This window comes from Etheostoma cragini, chromosome 18, assembly GCF_013103735.1.
Source record: "Etheostoma cragini isolate CJK2018 chromosome 18, CSU_Ecrag_1.0, whole genome shotgun sequence".
Taxonomy (NCBI): domain Eukaryota; kingdom Metazoa; phylum Chordata; class Actinopteri; order Perciformes; family Percidae; genus Etheostoma; species Etheostoma cragini.
The window spans coordinates 2524240-2552202 of record NC_048424.1 but is presented as its reverse complement, the minus strand read 5'-3'; the positions used below and the strand labels follow the sequence as shown (position 1 = coordinate 2552202).

The following is a 27963-nucleotide window of genomic DNA, read 5'->3' as shown; positions in this document are numbered from 1 at the left end:
TTAAACCTGCATTATATCTGATCCCCAGCAGGGGGTGACTCCTAAAACCTGCTTTCTATCTGATCTCCAGCAGGGGGAGACTCCTTAAATCTGCAATACATCTGATCTCCAGCAGGGGGAGCTCCTTAAACCTGCTTTCCATCTGATCTCCAGCAGGGGGAGACTCCTAAAAAACCTGCTTTCTATTTGAAACCTGCAGGGGGAAACACATGCAGTTGCAAAAGGAGTCGGTTTCTGTAGAAATCCATTAGAAAGTGATCCACTTCTCACTTGATTTATTACCTCAGTAAACATTTTCACAATGAGATTATGATATCAATCGCTAGTTTTACATCTTCTGCAACAAAGAATATGTTTTTCTTTCTTCTTTTTTTGAATTATGGTCTTTATTTTAAAATCAGCGGCAGGGGGTGTTTTAGGGCGTGGCTATGTTGAGATTGCCAGTGAAAGTGTGTAACGTAACGTAGAGTGTAATGGCTCCTCCCACACTCCCCCCTCACGCCTCCCCCTCGTCTAAAATCGTCACATCTGCAACCAACATGGCTGCGCCGTCGGCAACCTCAACGACATGTAGCAGATCCCCACAAACCAATGGGTGATGTCACACATGCTCTGTCCATTAATATACAGTCTATGGTTAAACCTGAACGAGTAAAATGTCACACATGAAAGAATACCAGTAAAAATATGTAGCTGGTGTTGGGCAGCAGTCTCAGAAGAGTTGAAAGGCCATTTGAATATGATCCTTTTACATTTCACAGGGACAGCACACAGTGAGTCTTTGCTCACGGGATTCTGACAAACTGTTGTTTTGTTTTTTGAAGATCATGACTCAGGAAGACGGCTTCTGAATCCCAGTTTGGTATAAAGACTCTTCAGCTACAGGACCAGTGCCACACCGAGCCCCGACAGGTAAAGATGCACCGTCACGCCACCACCTGGGGTTTTTGTCAGAAGGGATTTTCTTTGCAGCAAAAACACTTAAATATGTGACGAAATACAAAAAAAAAAACACATGTTCAGTGTTCACTTGTGTTATTTCTCTTCAGATGGAGGTGAATGCGGTTAAAAAACGCCATCGCACACGATCCAAAGGAGTCAGAGGTACGTTCATCTGCTTCCTATATATAGACCTCTGAATCACTGCACATTAAAAGGGAGCAAGCTAGCGAAGACTGATCCATATGTTTCCATGGTCCCCGTTGTAAGAGTTTCCAAATGAGGATACAGATTGTTTATTCCTACCGTCTAATAAGACCCACAGGAGTGTTTCATAAACTAGCGCCCCTAGTAGTGGCAGGAAATACAACTCATAAACCAGAAAATGTAGGGATTGTGGTTTTTTAACACATAGGAAGTTACTCCTTTACAGTAGCTTTTTATTTTTGTGAGACCAGTTAAAAAAAAAAGAATTGTCACTGAATAAAATGACCTGATGTGATTGCTAGGATAATCACAGCCTCACAAACCACAAACTAGAGGCCATGGGCATTCAGAGGATGTATGGCTTTCATATATTGACAATAATGGGGTTTCTCAGCAGTTTTATGAAAAGATGTGTTCGCCATTCATTGTTGAAAAATGCAATTTTTGAGGGAGGTCTCCAAACGTCAAAAGTTTATACCAAACATAAATAGGTTAATACTCGACTCTGAACGTAATTAGAAATGTAAAACGCATCTGAAGCCCACACATAGCAGATCTGTTAGTTATTGTTGATTGTGAAATCTTTTTTGTTTTCTCTTTGTCTGAAGCCACCGTGGAAGCAGTGACACAGGAGCTATTCAGGTAGGTGAACCGGACCCACTGGAAAAAAGAAGAACAATGACACTGACAGCAGTTACAAGCTAGAGGGAAATGGAGAAAAGGAGAAAAATATGGGACACTATATGTAGGCGCTGTGAGGGGGGATTAGCAGAATGACCTAAATGCATGCCCCTTGTTTACCTGCAATCCCCCGACTACATTCCCAATAAGTTGAATATATTTGTTTTGTCTGCCTGACTCATTGATCCTTTATCAGACTGAGGTTTGTGCAAGTTAGAACTTTCTCTGAAATATCAGCAGGTAACTGTGTATTCATAAATCCATGGCGCTGTCCATGGTGCTGATTTCTCTCAAAAAATGAACAAACCGCCTACTGGTGATATGAAGAAATCCTTAAAGTAATGTATTTCAAGTAAATTGGATAGAAACCAAAGGATAGCCACTGCTGAAGACATTACCACACCATTGGATTAAATGTTTTCTTCTATGCAGACGATAGTGTTGTTGAATCCTCTTGTGCCCATTTGCAAAAAGCAGCTGAATGAAACTATGATACTCCCCACAAAAACACTTGATAGGCTTTCGTTTACGAGTGAGCTTAAGATGGAGTGTGAGATTAAAAGGTGGATTCGTGCTGCTCATTCTACCAGTTGTCATACAGGTGTGTGTCAGCAGTGCATCGTGATAATATTTGAAATTTTCAATGTGAATTGACCAATAAGTCTTCACATTTTGATGACTTACTACATTTTGCAACATAAGTGGAGAAACACGCCAGCAGCTGCTGACAGTAAATGCTGAATATCCCTGCTACCTGTGTGTAGTGTGTGTGTGTGTGTGTGTGTGTGTGTGTGTGTGTGTGTGTGTTTCTGCTTCACTTAATCTCATTTAGCAAAACTGACAAATATTGGTGTGTGCAGCAGATTATGGTTGAACCCGGTTTGATTCAGGTCAACGCTTTACTGTAAACAACACGTCCCGTCTGTGCTGTGTGAGCTCCGAGCGGGGGGGCAGAAAACTCAGGATTTAAATCTGATGGGTGCTGGTGCGGGCTGTGCAGCCCGGGCCAGATGTGGACACACAAGCTTTGAAGTTAGAAATGACTCATACAGTAAATACTGTGAAATACTATAAGCGTGCCAGGAGTCGTCACTGAACATTTTTCTCCTTCACAGACACTGACTAATCTGCAGGGATGAACATTTATAAATCAGTTTGTCATTGTGGTGTGATGGAGCAGATGTAGGGGGATGAAAGAGGTGTGAGATGTGGCCATGATTTTAACCCTTGTGTTGTCCTCCCGGGTAAAAAACGGACAAATATTTGACAATTTCGTCCCTTTTTTCAGATTTAGTTTTTTAGTTTTTACTAACACCACCTAACTACCACTAGTTTTACAGTACTTTTTGGAATTCATGGTCAACAACCCTCACTTATATAGAATTATACCTAATATTTGAGTTAAAAAGCATAGATTTTGAATTATTTTGACTATTAGTTAAGATCAGAGGAACGTACATATTTTGTCAGTAATTGAAGTGATCAATTGTATTTGCAAAGAGCGTTGTATGGAATCCAATGCATTTTTTTTGGTAATTTTGTTAAAAAGAAACCCGATATTTCAGGCATAGACATTTCTTCAAAGGGGTCAAATTGGACCCGAGGACAACAGGAGGGTTAAAAGACTTCCCTGATTTAAAGTTACCTGCTAAACAAACTCATCATACAAGTTTCTGCTGCATCACATCTCTGAATTTCAACTTTAATCTCAGTTTGTCTATGGGCGTTATGACACCTTTAGTTAGTTTGCTCTAGTCCAAATCAGTTTATTGCTTTGTATACTCGGAGCCTCCCATTGGTCCTGTTGTGTTTCACACGGAGAAAAATCCAAGCGTACCAAAATGCTTGACTACCAGCGCTTACTGGTCAGATGTGTCTGGGACGGGAGCAAAAAAGTAAATACAGGAAGAAGGTTGTGTGTTCTGGACTGGTGCAGATTTGATCACGTTACCATGGTGACGGCTGGTTTGACCAAGGTTTTGACGCTAGCTCAGTCTATTTCAGTCAGGAGAGACATGTTTGCAGACATGCAAAGAAGATTTATTGTACAGCTCCAATAAAATGAACAAAGTCTTTAGCGATTAGACTCCATCACTATATGAGTCTTTCTTACATCTATAAATAGGGGTAGAGAACCATCAGACCCCCGGATGGAGTCTAGACACCAGTGGTGGCGACAAAGGAACCCAAAGACTAGACCAAAGGAGGCCCCGGTCCGGTCAGGTGGAGCAGATGACTGGAGCGGGGGGGAGGGGGGGGGGTGGAGGGTGGCACTCTTTTCCTGAAACGACTGCTGAAAGGCAAAGGGAGAAACAAATATTTAAAGCAGGGTTGTGGCTCTGTGATTGGCCCTTGCCATTTGTGTAACAATTCTGATTGGTGTAGCAGGAAGGTGAACAGCTCCAACAGCTGATTGGATACGGCATTGATTAAGAGCGAGGTCTTCCCAAAAGGATTTACCGTGAGATGTATTCCAATCAGGAGAGACTAGTTGCAGATATGCAACAGTCATACACGCATGATTAACTATACATTTATTAGGATAACAGCAATTGATTTAGGAGTGCATCCATTAATAGTTAGGTCTTCCTGAAAGGATTTACGCTGAGCAACATTTCTGGAAGAGAAACTTTACAAGGTGCTACAGTTTGCTGCTCTTCCTCATCGTAGATTGCCAAGAACACCTGGATACTGTATCTCAGACTCAGAGTATCCACGTTTCAGGCGGATTAAGGTTGAATCCCATTCTACTTATAGAAATGAATCCCACAAAGGAGAACAACAAACCGTAGTGCGTTTCAACCGAACTAAAAGAGGCATGTGGGAAAGCCCCCTCCCTGTAAGGGATGTTGGTCCTGCTGGCGGAGGGGTTTTAAGAGGGTGGTGCCATCAAGAACAACAACGCTAAGAAGAAACTTGCTGAAAGAAATATTCAGAAAACTGCACTGCAAAACATTAAAGAGACAGAAACACTTCAATCTGCTGCTGGGTCCCATGTGTTGGTGTTTCCACATCAAGGCCGGATGATAAATCATGTTGAAAATTCATCTTTATTCTTCACCTGCATTTCCAAATGAATGGTAACTTTTCTCAAGTGCAGTCTAGTTTCAGCTTTCATACTTATTCACATGTATTAACCTCAGGTTGACCCTGAGCCCGGGGTTCCCGAACATTCAACATCCAGGTCTGTCCTCCACTAAAGAAATTCTTAAGGCCGTTTTACGGTTGTATGTAGAATCGACGGTGTACCCCCGCAGACCCCTCTGGGTCTACTCCGGACCCTACGCCGGACCCTATGCCGGACCCTATGCCGGACCCTATGCCGGACCCTACGCCGGACCCTATGCCGGACCCTACTCCGGACCCTATGCCGGACCCTATGCCGGACCCTATGCCGGACCCCACTCCATAGCAACGTGCACTTTTTGAAAAATGTAACTACAAGTTGCGGTGACGCACGTCTCTCGGCCGCGGCTTGGTAGCGATGCATTTCCCCCGACTCATTTCCTGGTTCCACTTCTCCATAAACAACATGAAATCAAGGAGAGGGTTAACTTCTCCTGCTACAGATTCCCCGCCGTGGACAGAAAGCACAACGACTGGACACATTTGATATTCATGGCGATATTTTTGAAGAACCTCTGACTTTTCCTTTTTTGCCCAAATTGGCAATTTCCACTTGTTACCGAGAAATAGCTGAATTCAATGGATGCCCCGCAGGTGCCCTCACCGGCCAGAACAAACGTATTTCCAATGGAATCGCTTTGATGCTTAGATTCACTTTGACGTGTACATTTCAAATGCTAAGTCATTCGCCAATTGCAAACCATCTTGATGTGCAATACTTTGCAGGGAACAGAGGATCAGAGGGTCAGCATTGAGGGGAGCTGTTATATCACCTGACCAACAAGTAGTCATCACCCACCAAGCTTCCAAAAGCGCTTGAAAAAAGTCATTTTTCTGAGACTTTCTGGTGTGTCTGGATCTTGAGCCTTTTTTGAGGCCTGCCATGCCCATGTTACTGTCTTAAAAACATCCGTTCCCTCTTAAAGAAAACCATGTCTAGTTTTCCTACCCGGCTCTGTTCTTCTGTTTTAGCTTCAACAGCTCTGAAGCACTCAGCACGCAGCCTTCTTTACTTGAAAAACCAGATTGAAGCTGTTTCTATAGTTCTGTCTCTTCCCTGTGTTGATGTTGACATCAATAAGTCATACAGCTCTCTGCACTGAGAGCAAGAACAACAACGCTAACAAGAAACTTACTGAAAGAAATATTCAGTTGCTTTGGAAACAAGTGGAAGTATCTCTCCACAGAGGAAAAACACATGTAGTCTTAAATAAAGGAGGATTTTAATCGGCACAGCTTGTTAAGGTTAAAGTTGCACCGATGCATTTTGGGAATTTTAAGCATGTTTGGAAAGCATGCGCGTGAGCACACACACACACAAACACACACACACACACACACACACACACACACACACACACACACACACACGCACACACACAAAGCAGGGATCAATACAGCAACACGGTCAGTCTCACACACTGACTAATGATCCACCTTACCTTGAAAAAACCGCCTCCTCTTCCTCCTTTTTTTCTTCCTATACTTCTCCTTTGCATCATGTTATTTTCTCCCTCTCTTTTTTTCTCCTGCTCTTCCTCCTTTTTCTACGATATTTTGCCATTTCCTCACCCTGCTTCTGTTTGTTAATCTCCTCCTCTTTCTGTATTCTGTACCGTTATCCTTTTTCCTCACGTGTTTCCTCTTCCTCCTTTATCTTTTTGCCTACCTCCTCTTTTCCATCTTTTTCCCCTCCTTCCTTGTTCTTCCTCCTCTACCTCTTTGCCCCATTCTACCGCTTCTTTCTTTTCCACCTACTTGTCTTTGTCTCCTACTCCTTTCTTGCCAGTATTTTTTCCTCACCCTTTCCTCTTCCCTTTTCACCTCCTTGTCTTTCTCCTCTTTTGTTCTTCATCTTCTTTCCTGTCCTCCTCCTCCTCTTCCTCCTCCTCCTCCTCCTCCTTCCCTCCCTGCACTCGTGATGCCAAATCTTCACCTTTATTTTTCAGACAGCTCTCATTTCTTAGCCTGCAGTTGCAGAGTGTCGGATCAGGTGGTGTTGGCTGGAGGGTGGGCGGCCCTCTGCAGTGTGTGCAGGGGGGTCAGAGGTCGTGGGTGTGGGGGTCCCTGAAGCCGGGCAGCGTGCGTCGGCCGGCGGTCTGCTTGTCTTCAGGGCCCCGGCGGCCTGAAAGCTGCAGCAGAGTGACTCAGAGCTCTGGAAAAACTGCACAATTCCAAAAAATTAAACAGAAAGAAACACTTCAATCTGCTGCTGATCCCATGTGTTGGTGTTTCCACATCAAGGCCGGATGAAAAATCATGTTGAAAATTCATCTTTATTCTTCACCTGCATTTTCAAAAGAATCACCAACATTCAACATCCAGGTCTGTCCTCGACTAAAAAAAATCTTAAGGCCGTTTTAGGGTTGTGCGTAGAATCGACGGTGTACCCCCGCAGAACCCTCTGGGTCTACTTCAGACCCTATGCCGTAGCCTGACGTGCACCTCTCGAAAAATGTAACTACAGGTCGCGGTGACGCACGTCTCTCGGCCGTGGCTTGCTAGCGTTGCATTTCCCCCGACTCATTTCCTGGTTCTCCTTCTCCATAAGCAACATGAAATCAAAGAGAGGGTTAACTTCTGCTACAGATGTCCCACCGAGGTCAGAAAGAACCGGGGAGACACTTTGTTTCTCTCACTGGGACTCTAGAGTCACTACTCGCTCCAATGCTAATTGCTCTGTCATTTCTTCCACACACACACACACACACACACACACACGCAGGCTTGACGCACACACCAGCGCACAAGTACGAACATCAGGCCACTCACGTAGGCTAAAGCGAAAGCTCCTCCTCACAACCATAAAACAGCCTTTAGTCGACAAACACTTGGGATATTTTTGACAAATTTGACGGCTCTGTGAATCTCTTCACAAAGAAGTTTCTTCACAAAGAAGCTATAGCCCCGTTCCCGCCAACTCAGCATTAAAAAAGGTTAAAAAATAACTAATGGGCAAAAGAAATCTTAGTCTCAATCTTAGACTAATTGACAAAGAATGGGCATCCCTACTGTCAAAGCTATTCGCGCTGTCCTCATGTTGCATCAACACTACCCAACCGTTTGACCGTGTGTGTGTGTGTGTGTGTGTGTGTGTGTGTGCGTTTCCTCCTCAGCTGTCCCACTCCAGGCTGTGATGGCAGCGGTCACGTCAGCGGGAAGTACGCCAGACACCGCAGGTATGAACCACTCGACAGATTTTGTACACGGATAATGAAGTTATCATTTCAACAGTTCTTTGAGTCAATGATCTTCAGTCGGCCTCGCTGTGCGATAGGGGTTAGATCAAATATCACAATATTTTTACCAAATACTTTAATACATTTATAGTGTTGATTGATCCCCAGTGGGGAAATTACAATTTACACTCTTCTTAGTAATCACCACACACAGGCCTGAAATACACACAGGCTGGATCAGGACCTGTTCATATATGCAGGGGGGGTGGGGGGGGGGGGGGGGGGGGGTTGGTGTGATGGGGGCGGCTGACCCTGCAGGCAGGTGTTTCTGCAATTAAGGACACCTAGCTCATGTCTTGGGGTATTTATTCTGACTTTAATTCTTCAAATACATAAACATTTTGTTAACAGGTAGATTCTGATCAATTTGACGGTTTTGGGGCACAACAATAAAGGAATGAGTTTGAATGGATGATTATAAACTTTGTCTGAATGTAGGGGGACAACATTTACAAAAAAGTCCAACAAAACGTGAAATACAATGTTGAAAACATTCCAGATAATCTGGGACTTGCGCAGACTTTTCTTGTAAGAGAAATCTTAAGGGGGTGAGGTTGCATGCGGGCTTAAAACCTCTCACCCTGCAGCTCAGAAACCGAACCGTACCGACAATAAATGAGCTCACGTCACGGTTTCCAACCTCCTGGATTGGCAGCGTCTGCAGGTCGCAGCCTCCAGCTCAGTAAAGCCAGCGCTCCGTCACAGGGCCGCAGATAGAAAAGCAATCAGCCAGCGTGTGGAGCTGTGACGGCCCGAGGTCACACCGACCAATGGTTGTCCTTCCTGCAGCCAGAGAAGTTGGACTGCTTGATGGTTTCTGCCTCAGATCTCTGTCGCCGTTGGAAACGGGAAATTACCAGCAAAAGCAGGGGGCCGCTGCAAAAAGTGGGGCTCGCTACGAGTATTTCTGCTCTTACTTAGTGCTGAAATCTTAGTTTGAACATGTCAGATCCTTGTACTAAAGTCTTAAGAATATCTTTTTTTTAATAATTAAAAATAAACTGGATAGGATGAGATGATTTCATCTTCCCCTGATGTAAATATGTTGATTCAAATTTTTCAATGAAAAAAAATAAGTTTTTTTCGCACAAATCCTGGTCAAAACGCCATACATTATATAAAACAGGTGAAATTTAAATCAAAGCAACTGTAGCTGAATTGAAGTGGACAACAGAGGATTTCACTCAGAGAAATGACTGAATTTGAAGTTGTGGAGGAGGAAATTTGAACGTCTTTTCCATGTGGGTAGGCATATTTTAGGTAAAATTAAACATCCATGATGAAATCAAAGCTTGCATTGAGATGTTTTGGTGTATCTCTCCGGTATTGTATTTCAGTGTTGAGGCTTGTGTGTGTGTGTGTGTGTGTGTGTGTGGGTGGGTGGGGTGATTCTAGCATATAGAGGTTGCACAGCTCTGGACAGCGGTGGTTTGACGCCCGAGGTAACAGAGAGATAATGAGAAGGGCAGGGTGGCGAATCGCTGGCAGAGCAGACTGATGGGGCTGCAAAGGGCACAGAGACACTCTGGAAAATGCATCTGACGCACTGAGAGTCAAACTCCAAAATAGGAGCTTAGATTTTCACTGAAAAAATTCAGTTTTTAAAGGATGAGACAAGTGTGTGAGTGGCTTTATGAACTAACACTGTTCTTTCTTTGGATTGGCCCGTAGACTTCACGAGCAGATGGAGTTGCCCAGTTGTCGTAGACTTGTACGCGTTCAAACGTCCATCTTGTCCAAACACTTTTGGGACTTTTCATCCATGTCGAGGCTCAAAGTTCTTTCTTGCAGAGTGTTTTCCCTTTTATCACCTCTTATAAATAGCCATGTCAACAAAGTAATGAAGTGACAGAGAAGAAAAGACAAGAGCTAGAGGCTGAGAAAGAGAGAAAGGGAGATGAGGAGGTTGTCTGATGTTACCCTCTCCGTGGAAACGGCAACAGTTACACAATCAGTTAATCATCAGCTGATCACAGGAGTGTACAGGACACACACGTCTGATTTTACAAAAACACACAGCGGAAAGAGAGTCAATCGTTTCCGTTTTTTCGGCTGTTTTTTTTCTTCTTTCCATACAGTTCGTGATGTGTCCTCTGACTCTTGCAAACATTGATCAACCATATCTAACATTATTTGACATGCAGTAAGGTCCCCAGAGTCAGATGAGACGATGGATGTCAGTTTCACCTGAGTGGGTGTGCAGTACAGCAATGTTTTTAGCCTAGCTTAGCACAAAGACCGGAAGTAGCCAATATTAAGTATGCAGATATTATAAAGCAACAGTAACCACCTGTGTCCAGGAACATGGAGTGAACAGCATGACATAATGTGGAGCCATGTTTTTTTGGCCATTTGGGGGCAACACAACCAGCTGTAAATGCAACAGAAAGATAATTCATTTAGACAGTATCCAGGCCTCATTACCTCCAACAAGGACGCCATGTTTTCAGCTTGGTTTGTCTGTCAACAGGGTTACAAATAGACTACAGGCCGGATTTTCAGTAATCTTGCTGGTAGGGGGTGCATGGCCCGAGAAAGATCCAATTACACTTTGGAGTGGATTGTATCTTTCACTTTCGTGAAAATTTCGAGATTGCAAGGGCATTTATGCTGCATTCGTGTGGTTTTGGAATAATCAGAACAATTAGTTTTCAACTGGTAAAATTCCCTCTGCATTAACACGGTGAGATACGGCATGCTTGGTGAAGGTCTGCGCTCTTTTATGTTGCAGCCTTGGGCTCAGATGTTTTAATAAAATGTTTCTACACTCAATGACCCATAATGACAAAGAAACAAACAGGATTTAATACGTGTTTGCAAATGCATTAAATGAAAAAGGAAGAGACCAAACTTCTTCTATTCAAGATTTATAGAGGCCACTGTGCTTTCATGCAGCAGAAACACTCCCTCTCATCTCCGCACCTCACGGCCCGCCAGCTGTTAGACCTCATATAGACAGGTGTGTGTGTGTGTCATGTCCAATCAGTTGAATTTATCACAGGTGGACTCCAATCAAGGTGTAGAAACATCGAGAGAAATTGGAGGCACCTGAGCTTATGTCCACCTGATATTTCAGTTTTTAACATCCAGTTTTGGCTTTGTCATTATGTAATATTGAGTGTAGATTGATGAGAATAAAAAAAGTTTAAACCTAATATTCACTCTCCCTTTTGCTCTGTTTTTGGACTCCACCATTTCTTCTAAAGAACGTGGCTGTTGGATGTTATCCTACACAATCCCGATGTACGAAGTTTTTTTTTTTTACTGCAAACAACTCTGGAAATGAATTGAACATGGCGGCCAAACAGCGGCATTACAACTCCACGCCGGTCACGTGATGCCGTCTGACCCAAAGATACTTTTTTACTGTAGACTAACGAAAGAGACAACTAAAAATCTGTTGATTTTTTTTGTGTGAATCACAACCCCCCTGCTAAATGTATAGTTTCACTATAAGATAATTCGCCACTGAGCATCCGGCTCATTATTATACATTTATGGCTTAAACTTGTTACCCTTAGGATTTAAATCAAGACCACAGCAGCGTCATGCAGTTTGAATCCCATGCAGGAAATCTGGAGTCTCTCAGGTCTTTTTATGGAATTCATTGACAATAAGAAACTGACAGAATCTAGGCTCCTGTTATCCTTTAACCGAATCTCGTTCCTAATACCCAACCTTGTGGTTTGAGAGCCAATCAAAACCTTTCTCCACATCCCTGGGATCTATAACTTTCTGAAGCAGAGACAGTGTGCAATGTGCTCAATGAGTTCAAAGTCATTGTCTCTCGCCCTTCTCCCTTTCTTCCTCCCTTACCTTTCTTTCTCTTTCTCACTCTCGCTCTCTCTCACCCTCTCTCTCTCTCTGGAGGGTGTCACCATGGCGACAGCACCGTGCGGATGCTGCAGTATGAGGACCAGGAGGAATGCAGCCTGTCTCTCATGGCAACCGCTAGTATAGGATGTGAACATCGTGTCGCCCACATTCCTCCCCCACCCTCGGCTATTCAGCTCACTGACACCACCCAATCTCTTATATATTCTCCCCCCCTCCTCTTTTAGTGCCAACCCGTTGCCACGGTGATGTGTTTTGGCACGTGACATTGCCTGGGGCAATTATTCTACCTTAACCACACATACCTTGGTGTAATTGTCACACGGCAGGTGATTTCACTCTCTTCATTGACACAAAAGATGATTTTCTTTTGGATTTTTTTAACTCTTAAAAAACAAAATATATTTAACTTAATAATTTCCCCAATTATTTTAGTGTTTTTTTAATGAAGAACTGAATAGTTTATTAGAAATGAGTAAATATCACTTAAGTGGCCGACACTAATTAGGACACTTTGTGAAAATTAAGTTTATTTTTTACCACAGTTGCAGAAAATTCCAGTTTCTGATTGGCTGACATGCCTCGAGCAAATATGCGTGTAAGGTATATTAAACTGCAGGTAACCGTAGCAACAGTTACTGATGCTTCAGGCTCTGATAGCAGTTAGATTAAGTGACTTGTGAGAAACACACTTTGAAACACAAAGGTGGATTAAAACACAGCCTCTCTTTGTTTCATTGGCAAGTTGACAATTGTATAAGAGACAATAATGGACCCCAGGTGGTCTCATGGAGACAAACATGTACTCCAGGTTTCCACATTGAGACAAAATGGACTACAGGTGTCACTTTAGAGATAATACTGCACTTGGGTGTCCTTGCAGGCACAAACCTGTACTCCAGGAGTCATCATAGACTAAAGAATAAAGAGCAAAAAAAGACTTTAGGTGGCCATGTAGAGACAGAAATGGACAACAGGTTTTCAATTAGACACAAAAATAAACTACAGGTGTCTATTAGGAGAACATAGTGGGGTTCCAGGTGTAGGTTAGAGCACTAGAAGCCGGTGTTATGGTGCTATTATAATCATTTGATAAGAAATATCTGACGTTGGAATTAAACGTGCAGTCCTTAAAATATAATACACTGAAACATCATTTCTAGACAAGTAATTGCTTTAGACTGTAAATTTGAGCCACATTTTCATTGGCATAAGTCAAGGACTTTATACAGAGAACCGATAAGTTATCAATCGATCTACCACAGCATATAATCAATGACGGTGCATCACATTAGACTGCAGCAGATCAGTTTAGTGTGAGGAGAAAATGTGTGAACCCCCCCCCCCCGCCCCCCTCTCTATCTCCCTCCACATAATTACCATGCATAGTCTCTCGCCCTTGTCTGCAGCATTCCCTCGTTTCTGATCTGCTTTAATTACCACCAGAATTTTAATTGGCGGGAGACAGCAAGGTGGCTAAGGTCACACACACGCACACACACTGGCATGTACACAAAGGCAAGCAGCAGACAGCCAATAAGGTAAAAGACGGAGGGATCAGTTGATGGGAAGTGTGTGTGTGTGTTGTTGGAATATATGCTGTAGTGTTACATGGAGTCGATTTAATCACATATTCCTCTGTCATTGATTTCAACCTCAACACTGGCATTTCTAGCATATCAAGTTTAAAATCGTTAACATATTCATGTAATTAATTAAGCCTAGAATACAGAAAATTGAATATACATCTTGTCTGGAAGAAATGGAAACCTTTAATTATAGACCACAGAGTACATTTGATCAAATGTGATAACAGATAAAGTGTTTTTCTGAAGAGATAGTCTTCCTGTATACATCATTTTACTAATATGTTAACAACTTAAAACATTATACCTGCTGAACATTAGCATGTTAGCAGTTAGCTCAAAGTACCACTGTGGCACAATGCTGCCCCCTGTTTAGTTTTTTCTTTTCTTTTTATTAAAGAGACAAAAATGCTTAAAGAGAGATACATTTATGGTATTTTCTCATTGTGGCAATGCTTGTACCAACCCCTCATATCCCAAATTGGGATTATCTGACTTCAGTAAATGTGAAACTATAAAGAAAGTAATAGTGAAGCTTCACTGCTTGACAGTTTGTAGAAATAACTGGCTGAGAATGTACATGAAGGCCAGTTCAGTAGCAAGATAACACTGATATTTAGAAGAAGAAAAAGGAAGACGTAATTGTTAAATGGCGAAGCAGGTGGATTTTTTGCTTGTTTGTCTAACAAACACACAGCGCTTTCAGTCAGAAAAGAAGCGTCACCTCCTCCAACTCGGCCTTGAAACATAAAATAAACTCTTTCATATGGAAATAGACTAATTGATTTTCTAAAATCCACATTAAAGCCGTGTATAATTGTGCTTGCTGTTTTGGAGCAATTAAAGCTGAATTCCTCCAACAGTTAATGACTATTATGGGATTTGCGTAATTGAGGCCCCGGTTGAATAAGCTTTGGATTTTTTTAGAGGCTTTTTTCCCTCCTTAGCGAGGCCGAGTGGAAATCCACTTCAACGACTTAACACGTAGACCTCAAGAGCGGGAATGTGCAGCAATTTGAGCTTTGACCTTTAGGCACAAAGCCAATTCCTTCTGATGATTCTTTTGGTTAGAATAGTAAACTACGACATCAGATTTTGTCCTTTCCCAGTTAAAATACGTATACCATGTTTATCCAAGGTCACCATGTTTGAAAGCTAAAAGAAAATTGCTAGACAACAGTGGGCACATCTAGAGACACGTGAAAAACTCTAACCCAAGTCTGCTCAGCAGCAGTACATGTGGACCAAACTCTAGTTAATATTTTTTATTGCTTGAACACAGTTTTAAAAACTCTACACACTTATCCCATGGCTTTAACCACAACCTGCACAACACTGAATTTACAGCACTTTGTTCAAACGCTAACACACGGATGTCAAAATTGTTAACCACGCATTCAAACAGATTTCTGCCTGCTGCATTTCAAAGACTGCTGAGTGCAATGGTTTCATGTTTTAGAGTTGTTAGTGAACACCTACTGTATATACACAATATAAAGTAAAGCTCATAAAGCCATTTTTTGTGATCAAATTCTTTTTATTTAAACAGCTAACCAACAAGTACAAAACACTGGTCCGGATGACAACATACAGAAAAGTACACTACACACACCGAAGAAGGCACAGTGCACCTTTTCCACAATTCTTCATTGCAATCAAATGTTTCACTCCAAAACAAAGAGAACGATGTCTACAGCTCACAAACAAAACACACAGGCAAACGCACACACAAATAAGAGGCATTGACAGGGAGACCGGCATAAGGAAAAAGGGACCAAACACACCGTCACAGATAGAAGTGAGAAGGCTGCAGCACAAATCTACAGCATGGATTTCAAGGATTCAGCAATGCCGAGCCAAGTGTCCAAAGTCTTTCATAAGGCTCCATTAATGGGAGCCACGGAGAGCTCCATATAGACGACATCCAGAAAGGAAAGGGTCCAAGTACGAATAGACAGTCATGAGGTGGTTTCCGATGGGTTGCAATCAGTCTCTAAGCAATTGTAAGTCCAAAAAAAACGCACATTTGTTTTTTACTTTTAGAGAGCTGGAAGGCTGACAGATCATTCAGAATGACAGTAACAGTACCGGGGCAGATATTTTGTTCCAGAACTGACCAACGGGAGAGCAATCCCAGATCATGTGACGATACAGTATGTACCGTTGGCTTTTAGTGGGTAAAACGTGCATAAAGGGCTGTAAAATCTTTCATGTGATGCATTTTCACGGGAGTGAGGTGTGTCCTGTGAATTAAATTGTAGTGAATCTGCTGATGGTCTGGATCGCGTGATACTCCTGGAATATTAGACCACACATTATGCCAGTCAAAATCGATACTCAGGCCTTGGCAAGATCGTCTCAATAGGAATGCCAGAGTGGCCAGATATCACCAGGAACTGACAAAGCCTCGAGACAATACCACAGGTTTTTGTCAGCAGAGTAAACAACTTCCGGATAGGATGGATGGGCAGATCCCTCCGCCAGGGGAGCTCATAAAGCTTTTTTTGGAAATACAATAGTTGCAAAACAGTTATACATTGTACCGTTTCAGAGATACAGTAAACAGGTAAAAGAACAAAGATGCTAATATGTCCAGGTGAGATGTCTAAAGTTAGTGAATAACACTTTCCATACTGCACATTTACTGTTTTTCACAAAGTAATGGAGGCGTAAGCAATGGGAACACCACATTCATTTGCATTAATTATTAGTGAGCCATTGTCTTACATTTTTTATCTTTCCATCACTTCAGTCTTATTTCCACTAGTCTGGTAATCCGCACGTGTCTTCAGTTGTATAGGGGAGGGGGGGGGGACAATCTGGATAACTATCGTCAGATCTCTACACTACCATCGCTGGCTAAAGTACTTGAGACCTTAACAAACTCTCAGATAAAGTGCTTCCTGTCAAGTCCCTCCATTCTTAGTCCTCAGCAATCTGGTTTCAGATCAAACCACAGCACCATCACTGCTATCACTCTAGTTACCAATAACATAGTCTCGGCCTAGGACAAGAGGAAGCACTATGCGGCCTTCTTGGTCGATCTCTCGAAGGCTTTTGACACGGTTGATCACAATCTAATTTAAAAAAAAGTTATATATTGGCACGGATACGTGTGCTTGTGCATGGTTTCATAATTACTTATGTTCCAGGCGTCAAAGTGTGAAATAACTACTGCAATTCAGATTTGTTGTCCATAACAAAAGGTGTCCCACAAGGCTCTGTGTTGGGTCCTGTACTCTTTACCATCTATATTAATAAGCTTGTCTCTTCTTTAGCTGGTTGCTGCGGCCATATGTACGTAGACTATCTTTCCATTCTAAGTTTTCTGTTTTCTGCAGGCTATTTTGCAGCGTCTGTCCGACGCTTAGCACGAATTGTGCTTAAACGATTGTGGTTGGTTTAAAGAAATGCCAATAAACCAGAGCATGTTTTTCTCCCATCCTGGAATGCCTTGTGGACTAGCCGGACCCTCCTCCGCAGCAATGTGGAAGAAGTTTCCGGCAATACGAGACTAGTTATGATACAACATAAGCCAGCCAACCAAGTTGTGTTGTTAACCTCTGAGTGTCAGCATACTGTGTTCTGGCTCTGTAGGATTCAAAGTGAGCCGGCTCTAGCCCATGTGTGTCAGATATGCCAGATTTGGCTCGGTGTTCACATTTATTTGACCGGAGAATACGCTCCGGTTAGCAGGAAGAGGGAAAGCTTTGGGTCAGCGAAGACCAAGAAGGAAACATGAGAACAAAGATGGCTGCTGATCATGTGTGTGCCCTCTTGTCTCCTTTCAGCGTCTATGGCTGCCCACTGGCCAAGAAGAGGAAGGCTCTGGAAAAACAACCACTGGAGCCGGCTGCCAAGAGGAGGCCCTTCCTCACCTCCTGCACGGGGGAGGAGGAAGAGGAGGAGGAGGACGCCGGCGCTTACACCATCTATGAGAACGAAACCATGGAAGAAGGAAAGGGGCAAGGGGAGGTAGTGGAGGAGGATGACGAGGAGGAGAGAGAAGAAGACGAAGACGGTGATGTGGAGGACGAGTTCTCGGAGGACAACGAGGAGCAGGGAGAGGAGGACGAGGAGGAGGAGGAAGAAGAAGAGGATGTAGAGGTGGAGAAGACAGATACCACAATGGTAGGAAGGCAGGCAGAAGAGGAAGAGGAGGATGAGGAGGAAGGGGTGTATGAGGAGGAAGACGAAGTGGAAGATGGGGATGATGAGGAGGAGCAGGATGATGAGGGAGAGGAGGACGAGGAAGAGGAAGAGGAGGAGCAGAATCGTCACCGTGGTGAGTTCATTTTCATAGTCATTTAAATTGTTGTTTGTTGTCATATGGGTTAAATTATTTCACAATTAAAGCCACCTTGTATTTTTCAGGTTAAATTCTGGATTACATGTTTGTCTCGATTCCTGTGAATACCTCGTGCATTGGTATTTGACTTTAACTTAGCACTAACGATTAAAATATATAAAGAGGTGATTACAAAATGAAAATACATTTAATGGCTATTGCTGACAAAGTGAAAACAATAAATAGTATCAAAAATTACGTTTGATTTGATTGATTATGGCAATTTTGTTTATTCTACTAAATTCTTCAATTTTTACACTGAAACCAAATATATTTTAATGTTGTTAATGTACATATATAATGCCTTGTCTGTTGACGTGGTAAAACATTAAAATTGTACATTAAAATAAAAATTAATCTTGTCTTGGCCTGTCCATAAGTTTAGTTGGTTAAGGTTAGAGGTTAGGCAGGATGTTAGAAATGTTGTTGTCGTGGTTAACAGAAACCAAAGTTAACTGTTGAGTTTAGTAGATGGTGTTTAGCGTTTTTGTTGTTCAACATCTTCTTCCTTTGCTCCAGTGCAAAAACCAAATTCATACAAAGACTCTAGATTTAATGTATTTCAGTGCAAACTATTGTACGATCAGACCCAGACTACAGCGCACCAATCACCGAGTTTGCAAAAACATTAAGGTTAGTAGGTGGCAACTCTAGCTCATCGTAGGTGTGAACAGTAGGACTGTAACGATATGCAAAATAAATGCGAAATTAAAACCGAAATTGCGACACTCAACTCCACAAACCTATCGGGAAATGAGAAGACAGAACCGTGACAAACCCCTTCCAGCTCCCAGAGTTATCCTTCACGCCCAGATCCAAAGCTACCACATCGTCAAATGACTTTTAGTACTATTAGTATTAGTCCTTTTGGTGCCTTATCCCTGTTTTGTCTGGTAAATTATAGATATTAAAATATTAAAAGAATTTTAAGGTTTGTATCAAATTGTGGGTCAGAAATTGTAATCCAAACCCAACCCTGGTTTTGGTGTATAGTTACAGTCCTAGTGAAAAGTGTGTCTTAATGTGTCAGCCCTGTGGCAAACCTGTTCAGGGAGTATCCCTGTCGGCATCCCGCTGGTCTTTGCCACAGTTGGCCATAGGTCAAGTTTTTGAGCAAATGTGTGTTGACGTTTTTTTGGGAGGCCAGTCTCGGAGTCTTGTGTGTTAGATGTTAAATATGTTGGGACAACTGCAGCTTGACCTGCAATGAATTATGTTAAAAAAGGGTCAACGTAGAACGTTTCCAAAAGGTGAATACATGCACGAAAGACAAAATCCTATGACTTTAACAGATGGATGAATCCGGCAATTGATTTCGGTCAAACTGGTGTTGGTTTGCATTGTGTTTTGGATCTGCGGTGGGAGAGGAGGAAGTGATGAGAGCTGCTGAGCTGAATCTGTTATGGACCAGATGCTCGGCGCTCTCCCTCCCGCCACGTTTCCCTCGATTTCCTCCCCCAACACCCCCCGTGTCCTCAATCGCTTCTGACAGTGCTTCACGAATAATCAGGAGAGAAGCTCTGCTGAGTTATTAACTCCCACCCTCCCCTCCCGTCCCCGTTTGCCTCCTCGTCTCGGCAGACGTGTCACATGCGCCTGCCTTGGCTTCTCCTCCTGAGAATATTTATGGCTCCCGAATCGGAGCACCTCGCACGCCTCCCTTTTCAATTTTTCTGCTCTCATTCGCCGTGTATGTCCCCAAAATCAACAGAGAGGCTTAGCTGAGAGAGCAGCTCTCCTCTCCACAGCTCTGCCCAGCTCTGGGTTGTATGTTTTTATGTAAGCAAACAGTGGATCATAATTGGGAGGGATGCAGCTATGTATTCAGGAATATATGAGAAGAAATTCTCTTATATGGGGCTTATATAGGCTGCAAAGCTTTGTTTCCTTTTCTTCTGCAGGGTTCCTATTCTATAAATGAACAGATAGATATATTATGTACAAAATGAATCAATTTTTCTCTTTCATTTTTGTATAATTACCTACTGTTTATGTTGAGAATGATGCAAAAATACTGAGCGAACTCTGCTGATAACTGCAATGATGTAAGATGGGTTTTGCGTTTGGATGTAAAGCCTGAGAGTTTTTTTTTCTCTTTTCTTTTCTGACATTAGAAAATCACTACAAACTCAGTGGACAATCGAAGCTCATTCCAATTCAGAAGGACGACAACAACAATAATAGCTGCACCATCAGCGCCGGTAACGGCACCGGGGAGGATTACGAGAACTACGACGAGCTGGTTGCCAAGTCGCTGCTCAACCTGGGCAAGATCGCAGAGGACGCAGCCTACCAGGCCATGACGGAGTCTGAGATGAACAGCAACTCCTCCAACAGCGCCGGGGAGGATGAAGACGATGATGAGTATAGTAATCACGGCGATCGGAAGGGCGAACTGAGCGTGGACCTGGACAGCGACGTAGTCAGGGAGACGGTAGATTCCCTGAAGCTCCTGGCGCAGGGACACGGCGCCATGCTGCCCGAGGACGGCTACCCAGACGGCGCAATGGCGGACGACATTGGCCATGCCAACGGGAGGCTCGGGGCGGGGGTTAGGGTTCAGGCGGACGAGAGCGAGGAGGAGGTGTGTCTCAGCAGTCTGGAGTGTCTGAGGAACCAATGCTTCGATCTGGCTCGGAAACTGAGCGAGACGCAGTCGTGTGATCGCCCCGCCCTCCACGCTCTCCACCACCAACTCCAAATCCCCACAGACCATCAGGCGGTGCATCACATGAACAAGTATGTCATCTCTAAAGAGTCTAAAAAATCATGTTGTTGTTTATGTCACATATTCATATTTCCGTCCACCTTTTTGTCATATGAGAGGCTCTGCAGGTAGATAAAAGCTTTCTTTATGCTGGTAATATTATTAGCATAATTACCATAATCTTTTGTGCTTTGACTCGATGGGTTGGGAGTTGAAGGGGAGCGGGTGGCAGGGACATGAGCCAAATAGGCTGTGTGAGGTGAAAGGGACAGGCGCATCAAAACAACAGGATGTTAGTTATTGTATGACCCGTTATCAACGCGGCTGTGACGCACAGAGCACGTAGGCGATTAAAACATTTTTAAAACATTAGAGCCTGGAAAGAGAAATCTTACAAAAAAATATATTCCTTTTGGTTCAGAAGTTGCCTGAGAATGATCACCTTTTAAGGTTTTTTTTTCACTATCAAAGTAATTTAGTGATATTTGTATGTAGCTGGGACAATGGAGCGGTGAGACTGGCCGGAGAATCGACACAGGGGGGTCGGTATTACTTTCACTTCATGGCAACATTATGACAATAATCAATAATAATGAAAATGGTCAATTTTTGGTCATGAAGGCTGGGTCATGACCGTCCTGAATTAGTCAAATGATCGTTACAGCTATAAACCAAATGGATTAACTGCTTTCTTTAAAACAAGACGGTACAAAACATATAGTAGCGACTGAGGTGACGTTTATACGTGGCCGGCTATTTTCCTAAACTGACATCCGTTTTTAAAAATAACATTGTGCACAGCTGTCAGTTTTCAGATCAGTGTTCGGTTACACGTACCCATGCGTGTATGCCGTCAACGCTGTCAAGAGCACACCACACCTGGAGGTGGCATTGTGACGAGAAGCTCAGGCCCACGGTAGCCAATCAGAATCTCCAAAATAGCAACAACATTAACAAATCACTTCCTCTCTCTTGTCTTCTTCTCTTCCGCAACTGCCTAAACCTTCGTTTGCCTCACTTTACATGCAAACGTGCAAACGATGAAGATTGAAAAAATCCCCACTTTTCGTTTAGTGATTCGAATGGTTTTAGAAAGACTTGTTTTCAGAGGCGAATTCTTCGTTTGCATGTAAACAAAGGGCACAAATGAAGACAGCCTGAGTGGAACAGAATCTTCACACAGTGTCTGGTTTCCTGGACAAACCATTATTGCTTCAGCTCTGACAACAGAGTTGAACATTTTTCAACTTGCCAGACAACCTCAATTTCGCAGCCAGAGTAATCCAGTGTTTTGTACGGTTTAGGTACGACAGCTGCCAGCAGAGTGCACAGGAGGAGCACAGGTCACTGGAACGCAGCTACTCGGACATGGTGAACCTGATGAAGCTGGAGGAGCAGCTGAGCCCGGGGTCCAGAGGTTATCCAACCAGCTGCAGCCAGGAGGGAGACGAAGACACCACGTCGGTGGCCTCCGACCGCTCGGACGAGACCTTTGACATGGCCAAGGGAAACCTGTCGCTGCTGGAGAAGGCCATCGCCCTGGAATCGGAGCGGGCAAAGGTCATGAGGGACCGTATGGCCTCGGAGCACTCGTTGCCCCGCCGGGATCACCACCATCATCGAGGCCACGGTGAGCATACCTCGAGGCTGAGCTGCGCCGGCGAGGAGCGCAAGTCCAGGATGCACCATGACGGGTTAAAGAGGGCGTACTACCCTAAAGGTAGGCAGCAAAAAACACACACACTGACCCTCACTGTGCCATCATTGATTTGCATTCAGCGAAGTTGGATCTCCATGTTTGCTCAAAACGGACACTGCTGGAAAAACTTTGTATATAACATATTGTGTTATCGACATATCTGCACACATTTTTAGACTTTAAGTTCTAATAATAGCTGATGTTTTGAACTCATATCTATCCCATAATCTTAAACAAAGTTTTTTAATAATGTCTTGAATGGGTATTTTATAATCAAACCGGTTTTGTTTGCATGCTACTAGAAACCTTGTCACTTAAGGAGGAAAAACTGCATTGTGGCTGGACTTTTCCTAAGACAGTCTTGGAGCCTTCAAAGGACATGGCAAAGGAAGGTGCGGACAGGGGCGGCTTTAAGATTCTGAATGTTCATCCATGTGGTCTGACATTGAAAGATTTTACATCTGAGAAAGTGGAACGGTTGTCTGGCAGTTTTCTTTCCTGCCAGGACTATTTTTTACTATGATGGCAGGACTTCTAGAAGTTAAATTTAGTGCAGCCAGTCAATGGCCCAATCCCAAAGTGAGTCCTGAGGACTGAAGACTCACAAGCTATAGGTCTACTAATAGAGGTCAGGTGCTAAGTGAGTGAGTGTGGGAGGCCACATGGGCCCAGACAGGTATGAATGGGATTGGGCCAGCACTTCACGAGATCACATGTTACCTTGGCATTTTAAGTGTGTTGCTTCCCACACGGCCAAGGTGCAGGAGACGGCTGGCTGATTCAACATTTTTTCAAATTCTTGTTTTACAAGCTGGACATCAGGCCCGATCTGGTCGGTTGTTGTGTGTCGTGCAGTTGTTTACCTTTTGTAATTTCCGGATTTCCCCATGGTCTCCACAGTAAATGTCACAACGCTTTGAACTGTGGGTAATTCCCTTTGGTGAAGTCTGCATCGATGCAGACTCACGGAAAGAGCTCCGTAAGTGTGTACTCAAACCCTCACGCCCTTTGAAATTCGACATTGGGACATCGCTTTGCCCTTACGAATTTCACGAGAACGTGCACCAAAGTCTGTGAGTCTGTGATTCCGGACTTTGAGATTGGGACAATGTGTAGCTTTACACAAAAAACAGTGTCATAGCACATGAACTAAATCATTTCATAACAGTTTGAAATGAAACGTTCTGCAGTAAAAGTAAGTAATAATCGAGCTATGAAACTCAACAGTATTCCTGAAAACTGTAGTTGAACTGTGTTCACAAAGTAATCCTCTCAACATGTTTCTTATCCAGATTGTAACAATTTTACATCCCCTCTTTGCATCATATTTGACCTGAATCTGTTTTTATTGCAAAAATCTGACTTCAGGTCAGCAAGTAAAAAAGTTTATCTTCTCTGCCTGACATATTGTAATCTTCGGCAGTGCAGCAGCCAGAGGCTATTAGAGCTGTAGAAGGAAAGAAACACATAACTGTAACTTAAATGTCTGTCTTTTTCCCACTGATTCGAATATTTCAGTGCACATTGGATGAGTTCCCTGACCCCTGGGCTCTTAAAACCTTATTGTTTAGGAAATGTTGTACATGGCTGCTGTTGAGATAATGGGTGCTGTTGTTCTGGACCAACACAGTTATTTTCCTGCAGATGCACAGTTTTCTTCTGACAGCAGCTTATGTTGTTAAAATAGGCCGGTGTGGGAACATCAGACGGCCGGCTTGTCAGGCTTGAGTAATGGCAATCTGCACGGCCCGTTAAGAAAGCAAATCCATCTGTGGGACGCTATCTATGGCCTATTTCTTGAAATCCACTCAAATACAACCCCACCGCCGCCGGGAGGGAGTCGGCTATCAGCCACACAGCAGAATTAGATTGGCTTCAGACTGCTTCATTAGCACGGAGGATGCTTTTGTTGTCCCAAAGGAAGTATTTATTGGTCCACAGGAAAGCTTTGTTACGATCAATCTCACCAGTAAACTCGGGCCAATTCCAGGTGTCAAAGACAAGTGGTGCTATTTTCAACGCAACCAACCCCAATCTGCACCCTTAAAAAACTTTAGCCTGCCATCTTATTCTTCATTCTTCATTCATTCAGCCTGACGCTGTGTTCATGTTTGCTTGTTGGAAATATTTGCAGCTGTAGTCGTGACGGAAATATGTGGATTTAAGAGTTGTTATTTTAACTAACTTGGTCAATCTCCCTGTGCATTTAGAAGATGAGGGACCCATCTTTAACAGCCATCAGTGGGTACATCCTCAGACATTTTCAACCCTTTAAACAAATCTGAGATGTTGGCCGCAATTCAGAGTTCTAGCACCAGGATCTTTGCCAAATTTAGCGCCCGTATCTCATCCACAGCCAGTTCGCATTTGGTCCTTTATTGACAGAAAACATCCGACCGACCCGGCACGCTGACGCTGTTGATTACCTGTTGACTCAAAACGCATCTCTGTCCTTTCCAGACTCTTCCAGGGGGGAGAAGAAGGAGAGCAAGTGTCCAACGCCGGGCTGTGACGGGACCGGCCACGTTACGGGTCTGTACCCGCACCACCGCAGCCTGTCCGGGTGTCCTCACAAAGACAGAGTCCCGCCTGAGAGTAGGTCCCACTGCCTGGATGTTATGCTGCACTGAACCCCCCCCCCCCACCCCTCCCAAAAACCTCAAAATAATAAGTCTGACAAGTCATTTCAGCTAGCTCAGTACCTTACTCTGAGGCAGTAGGTTGTGGTTTTAGTTACATTCAGTTCTCAGAGGTGGAGTTGGGTTGGAGAAAGAAATCCTCTTATTGGTTAAATTAAACATTAGCTTAAAACTTTTACTGTGATCTAATGGGAAAGTTGGCAAAATACCAAAATTAAAAAGGAATTTTAGTGATACAAAAACAATTAGACATGTATAAATATTGATGTACTGTGAGACGTTCAGCAGGCTAGCTAATGTTAATGTCAGGCTACCGTGTTGAACTTCAGGGGTTAGCCAGGCTAATTAGCTGACATTTATTAGTTTGTTGGTAGTCCTAAAATTGTTTCTTCCTCTTCCATTTGTCATATTTTGACTCAACCTGGTGTTTTCTTTCCATCGACCAAGCAACTAATGTTTTCCTGGGTCTAAATTTAAAAATCAGCGGCAAAATGTTGCCACGCAACATTTTAAACACAAAAAAAGTTGCCAATTCTGGCTGTTTATCTGATGTGACTACAAGGCTCGTGAAGGGGTTTACCACCTTGTGTTGGTATAATACATGTTTTGACTGTAAATAATGTTAAATAGGGAAATTGCGTCTATTTAGCTGCAGCTCCAGATGTTTAACTTAACCAGATGAAGTAGGTTATTTTTGCCTCTGAGAAATGTTCATAGATTTGAAACCCTAACCTTTTTTTATTTAGCATTAAAACAAATTAGAAGAAGTAACTTGAAACATGTTTAACAAAAATTCCTTTATCATGGCTGCTATAAATCTCCAACATTTGACCCATTTCATGATCACAAAACCTAACTGTACTTTAACTTACATTTACTCTTATCTAGTCTAATCTAATCTAGATTTCCATTGGACACATTAGAATAAGATTTTAAAGAGTTAACATTGACTTCAAATGACTTGTTAGATGGATTGTGTAGCAGTGAAAGTTGGACGATGATGGGGCATGTTCGCTCTCCACCATTATGCATCCGTCCTGCATGACTCTGCATTTGTGTTTTGTTGTGTTTTACAGATATTTCATGTTGACTTGGTAAATGCCACAAGCGGAGCTGAGGATGTATTGCCCATTTGATATGAATCAGAGTTTAATCACCACATGTGTGACAAACCAATTCAGACTACTGGTGGTTTTAACATATTTGTGATTGTTAGATTTGGAGTAAAAATGTTGTTGTTTCTGCACAAATATGCTTCTAAAAGTTGGTCGTCTTATGTGGCACAATTGAGTTTTAGTTTTTTTTGCTTTAGTTTTTGTGTCCTCCTTTACTTTCTATTCTTCCTCCTCATCACACCTGCCTGATGTCTGGTTTTTGTATCTGTGTTGCTGATGTTACATGAGCAGCATGAAGAATCTATTTGATCCACCTGCTGGCTGCAAAGAAAAATCATAAAAAAGCGACCCGCATGAGAATCACGCACACTGAACTCACAGGTAATTTGGGACATTAGATTAAATACAATTTGGGCTTACACCTACAGCATGTAATACCATTAGGAAGAACAGAATGGAATTCAAATTAAGAACAAAAATAGCAAATGTGTCGATATATCGGATATATATACATATGACTGAAAAAAAAGTTATGTTTCTTTTTCCGTCTTTAGTTCCATTTTAGCAAAGACTCAATTTCCGTTGGTTTTGTTTAGTAAAGTGAATTTCTGACCCTAGAAACAATGGTAAATACCCCGGTTTGGGATCGTAAAAGTCTATTATATCTGTAATATGACTCGTTTTAGTGCATGTATGACATGAAAACATTTTACAATGAAATACGCAATATTACACAGTATGAATATATAGAAAATAAAAATATACCTGTGTAAAGGAACCGTCTTGATGCAAGACATTTAATGTAATGTAAAGGCCTAGTCTTAAGTTTTAGGGAATGTTGTGATATTTAAATACTTAAATTCAGGCAACAAAAACACTTAGTTTTAGTAAAACATCAGGGATTGGCTTAAAAAGTCATGTAAAACTACTAAAACGAGGATGTAACAAGACGTCACAGATGTCATTGTGTCACGGACTCAGGTTCGTAAAACTTGGTTAATTTCTAGATGACTGTTGACTTTTGTCTTCACATGGGACACGATCCGCGGTTTGTCTCCTCACTTTGTCAATTAACTTTCTAGTTTGCTTTAATGATAATTACTAGAACCACTGGAGGTCCTGCGTAACAAGTAATTAATTTGCATAATCGACCCATACGGCCATTTTTCTGGGTGAGGACGGGCTGACACGTCAATAAGGGCCTATTACACTGTAGTGTGACATAAGGTATGAATACAATTAATTTGGATACACGGAAACCTTTGGGTTTAGACAATATTAAAGGTTAACTGACGTTTTGTTCAGTTTCTTAAGTTTTTGTGTCTAAGTGACTGGAACAAAAATCTTGGACATTGGTCCAGTTTTAAGCGAGATTGCTGCAGTCAGCAGCGGCAAAACAAGGCAAGGCAGCTTTATTTGTAGAGCACATTTCAGCAACAGGGCAAGTCAAAGTGCTTTACACAAAATCAGTTAAAAAAATAAAAACAGATAAAACAAAAGTTAATAGGACAATTAGCTACAACGTAAGTTAATAGGACAACTGTCCAGCTTGTATTTACCTTCACAGAAGGCCTTGTTTCGCCCCTGACAGGCTCAGATTAATATTCTAAGTGTCTGACAACATTATGGAAAGGATCCCTTCAGATAGACCTTTAAAACCTCTTTGACACCTTTCTCAGCTCTGAGGGCGCTAGCGCTAAACCCACCAGACTCCATTTAAAAAAGCAACACTTTTAGCGTTTATAGAGCCAACGTATTTTGATATTTTAATCGGTAAACTTTGTGTTTATTTCAACCAAAACTTGAGTTGTGATGGCTGGAAAAGAGGATCGATCTTTTTTTT

The 27963-nt window shown here is 42.6% G+C and overlaps 1 protein-coding gene and 1 long non-coding RNA gene across 9 annotated transcripts in view; one reads left to right on the top strand and one right to left on the bottom strand.

The window, feature by feature from the left end:
* Positions 1-27963, top strand: part of myt1la (myelin transcription factor 1-like, a) — a 68728-nt gene that overhangs the window by 12367 nt on the left and 28398 nt on the right. For 6 of the 8 annotated variants that reach the window (XM_034899336.1, XM_034899333.1, XM_034899335.1 and 3 more), the window contains exons 2-9: positions 825-912; positions 1050-1104; positions 1755-1788; positions 8070-8132; positions 17404-17897; positions 20072-20699; positions 21972-22387; positions 24827-24961. In XM_034899336.1, coding sequence (XP_034755227.1) covers positions 1050-1104; positions 1755-1788; positions 8070-8132; positions 17404-17897; positions 20072-20699; positions 21972-22387; positions 24827-24961 — 1825 coding nt within the window. In that variant the 5' untranslated portion in view covers positions 825-912. Of the gene's footprint in view, positions 1-824; positions 913-1046; positions 1105-1754; positions 1789-8069; positions 8133-17403; positions 17898-20071; positions 20700-21971; positions 22388-24826; positions 24962-27963 lie in introns of all 8 variants that reach the window. The other 2 variants (XM_034899330.1, XM_034899329.1) reach the window with 2 other exon arrangements.
* LOC117961059 lies at positions 16045-27759 on the bottom strand. The gene is made up of 3 exons (XR_004660300.1): positions 27641-27759; positions 24145-24149; positions 16045-16059 (listed from the first exon to the last, which is right to left on the bottom strand). It is a non-coding gene; the product is annotated as an uncharacterized LOC117961059 (long non-coding RNA).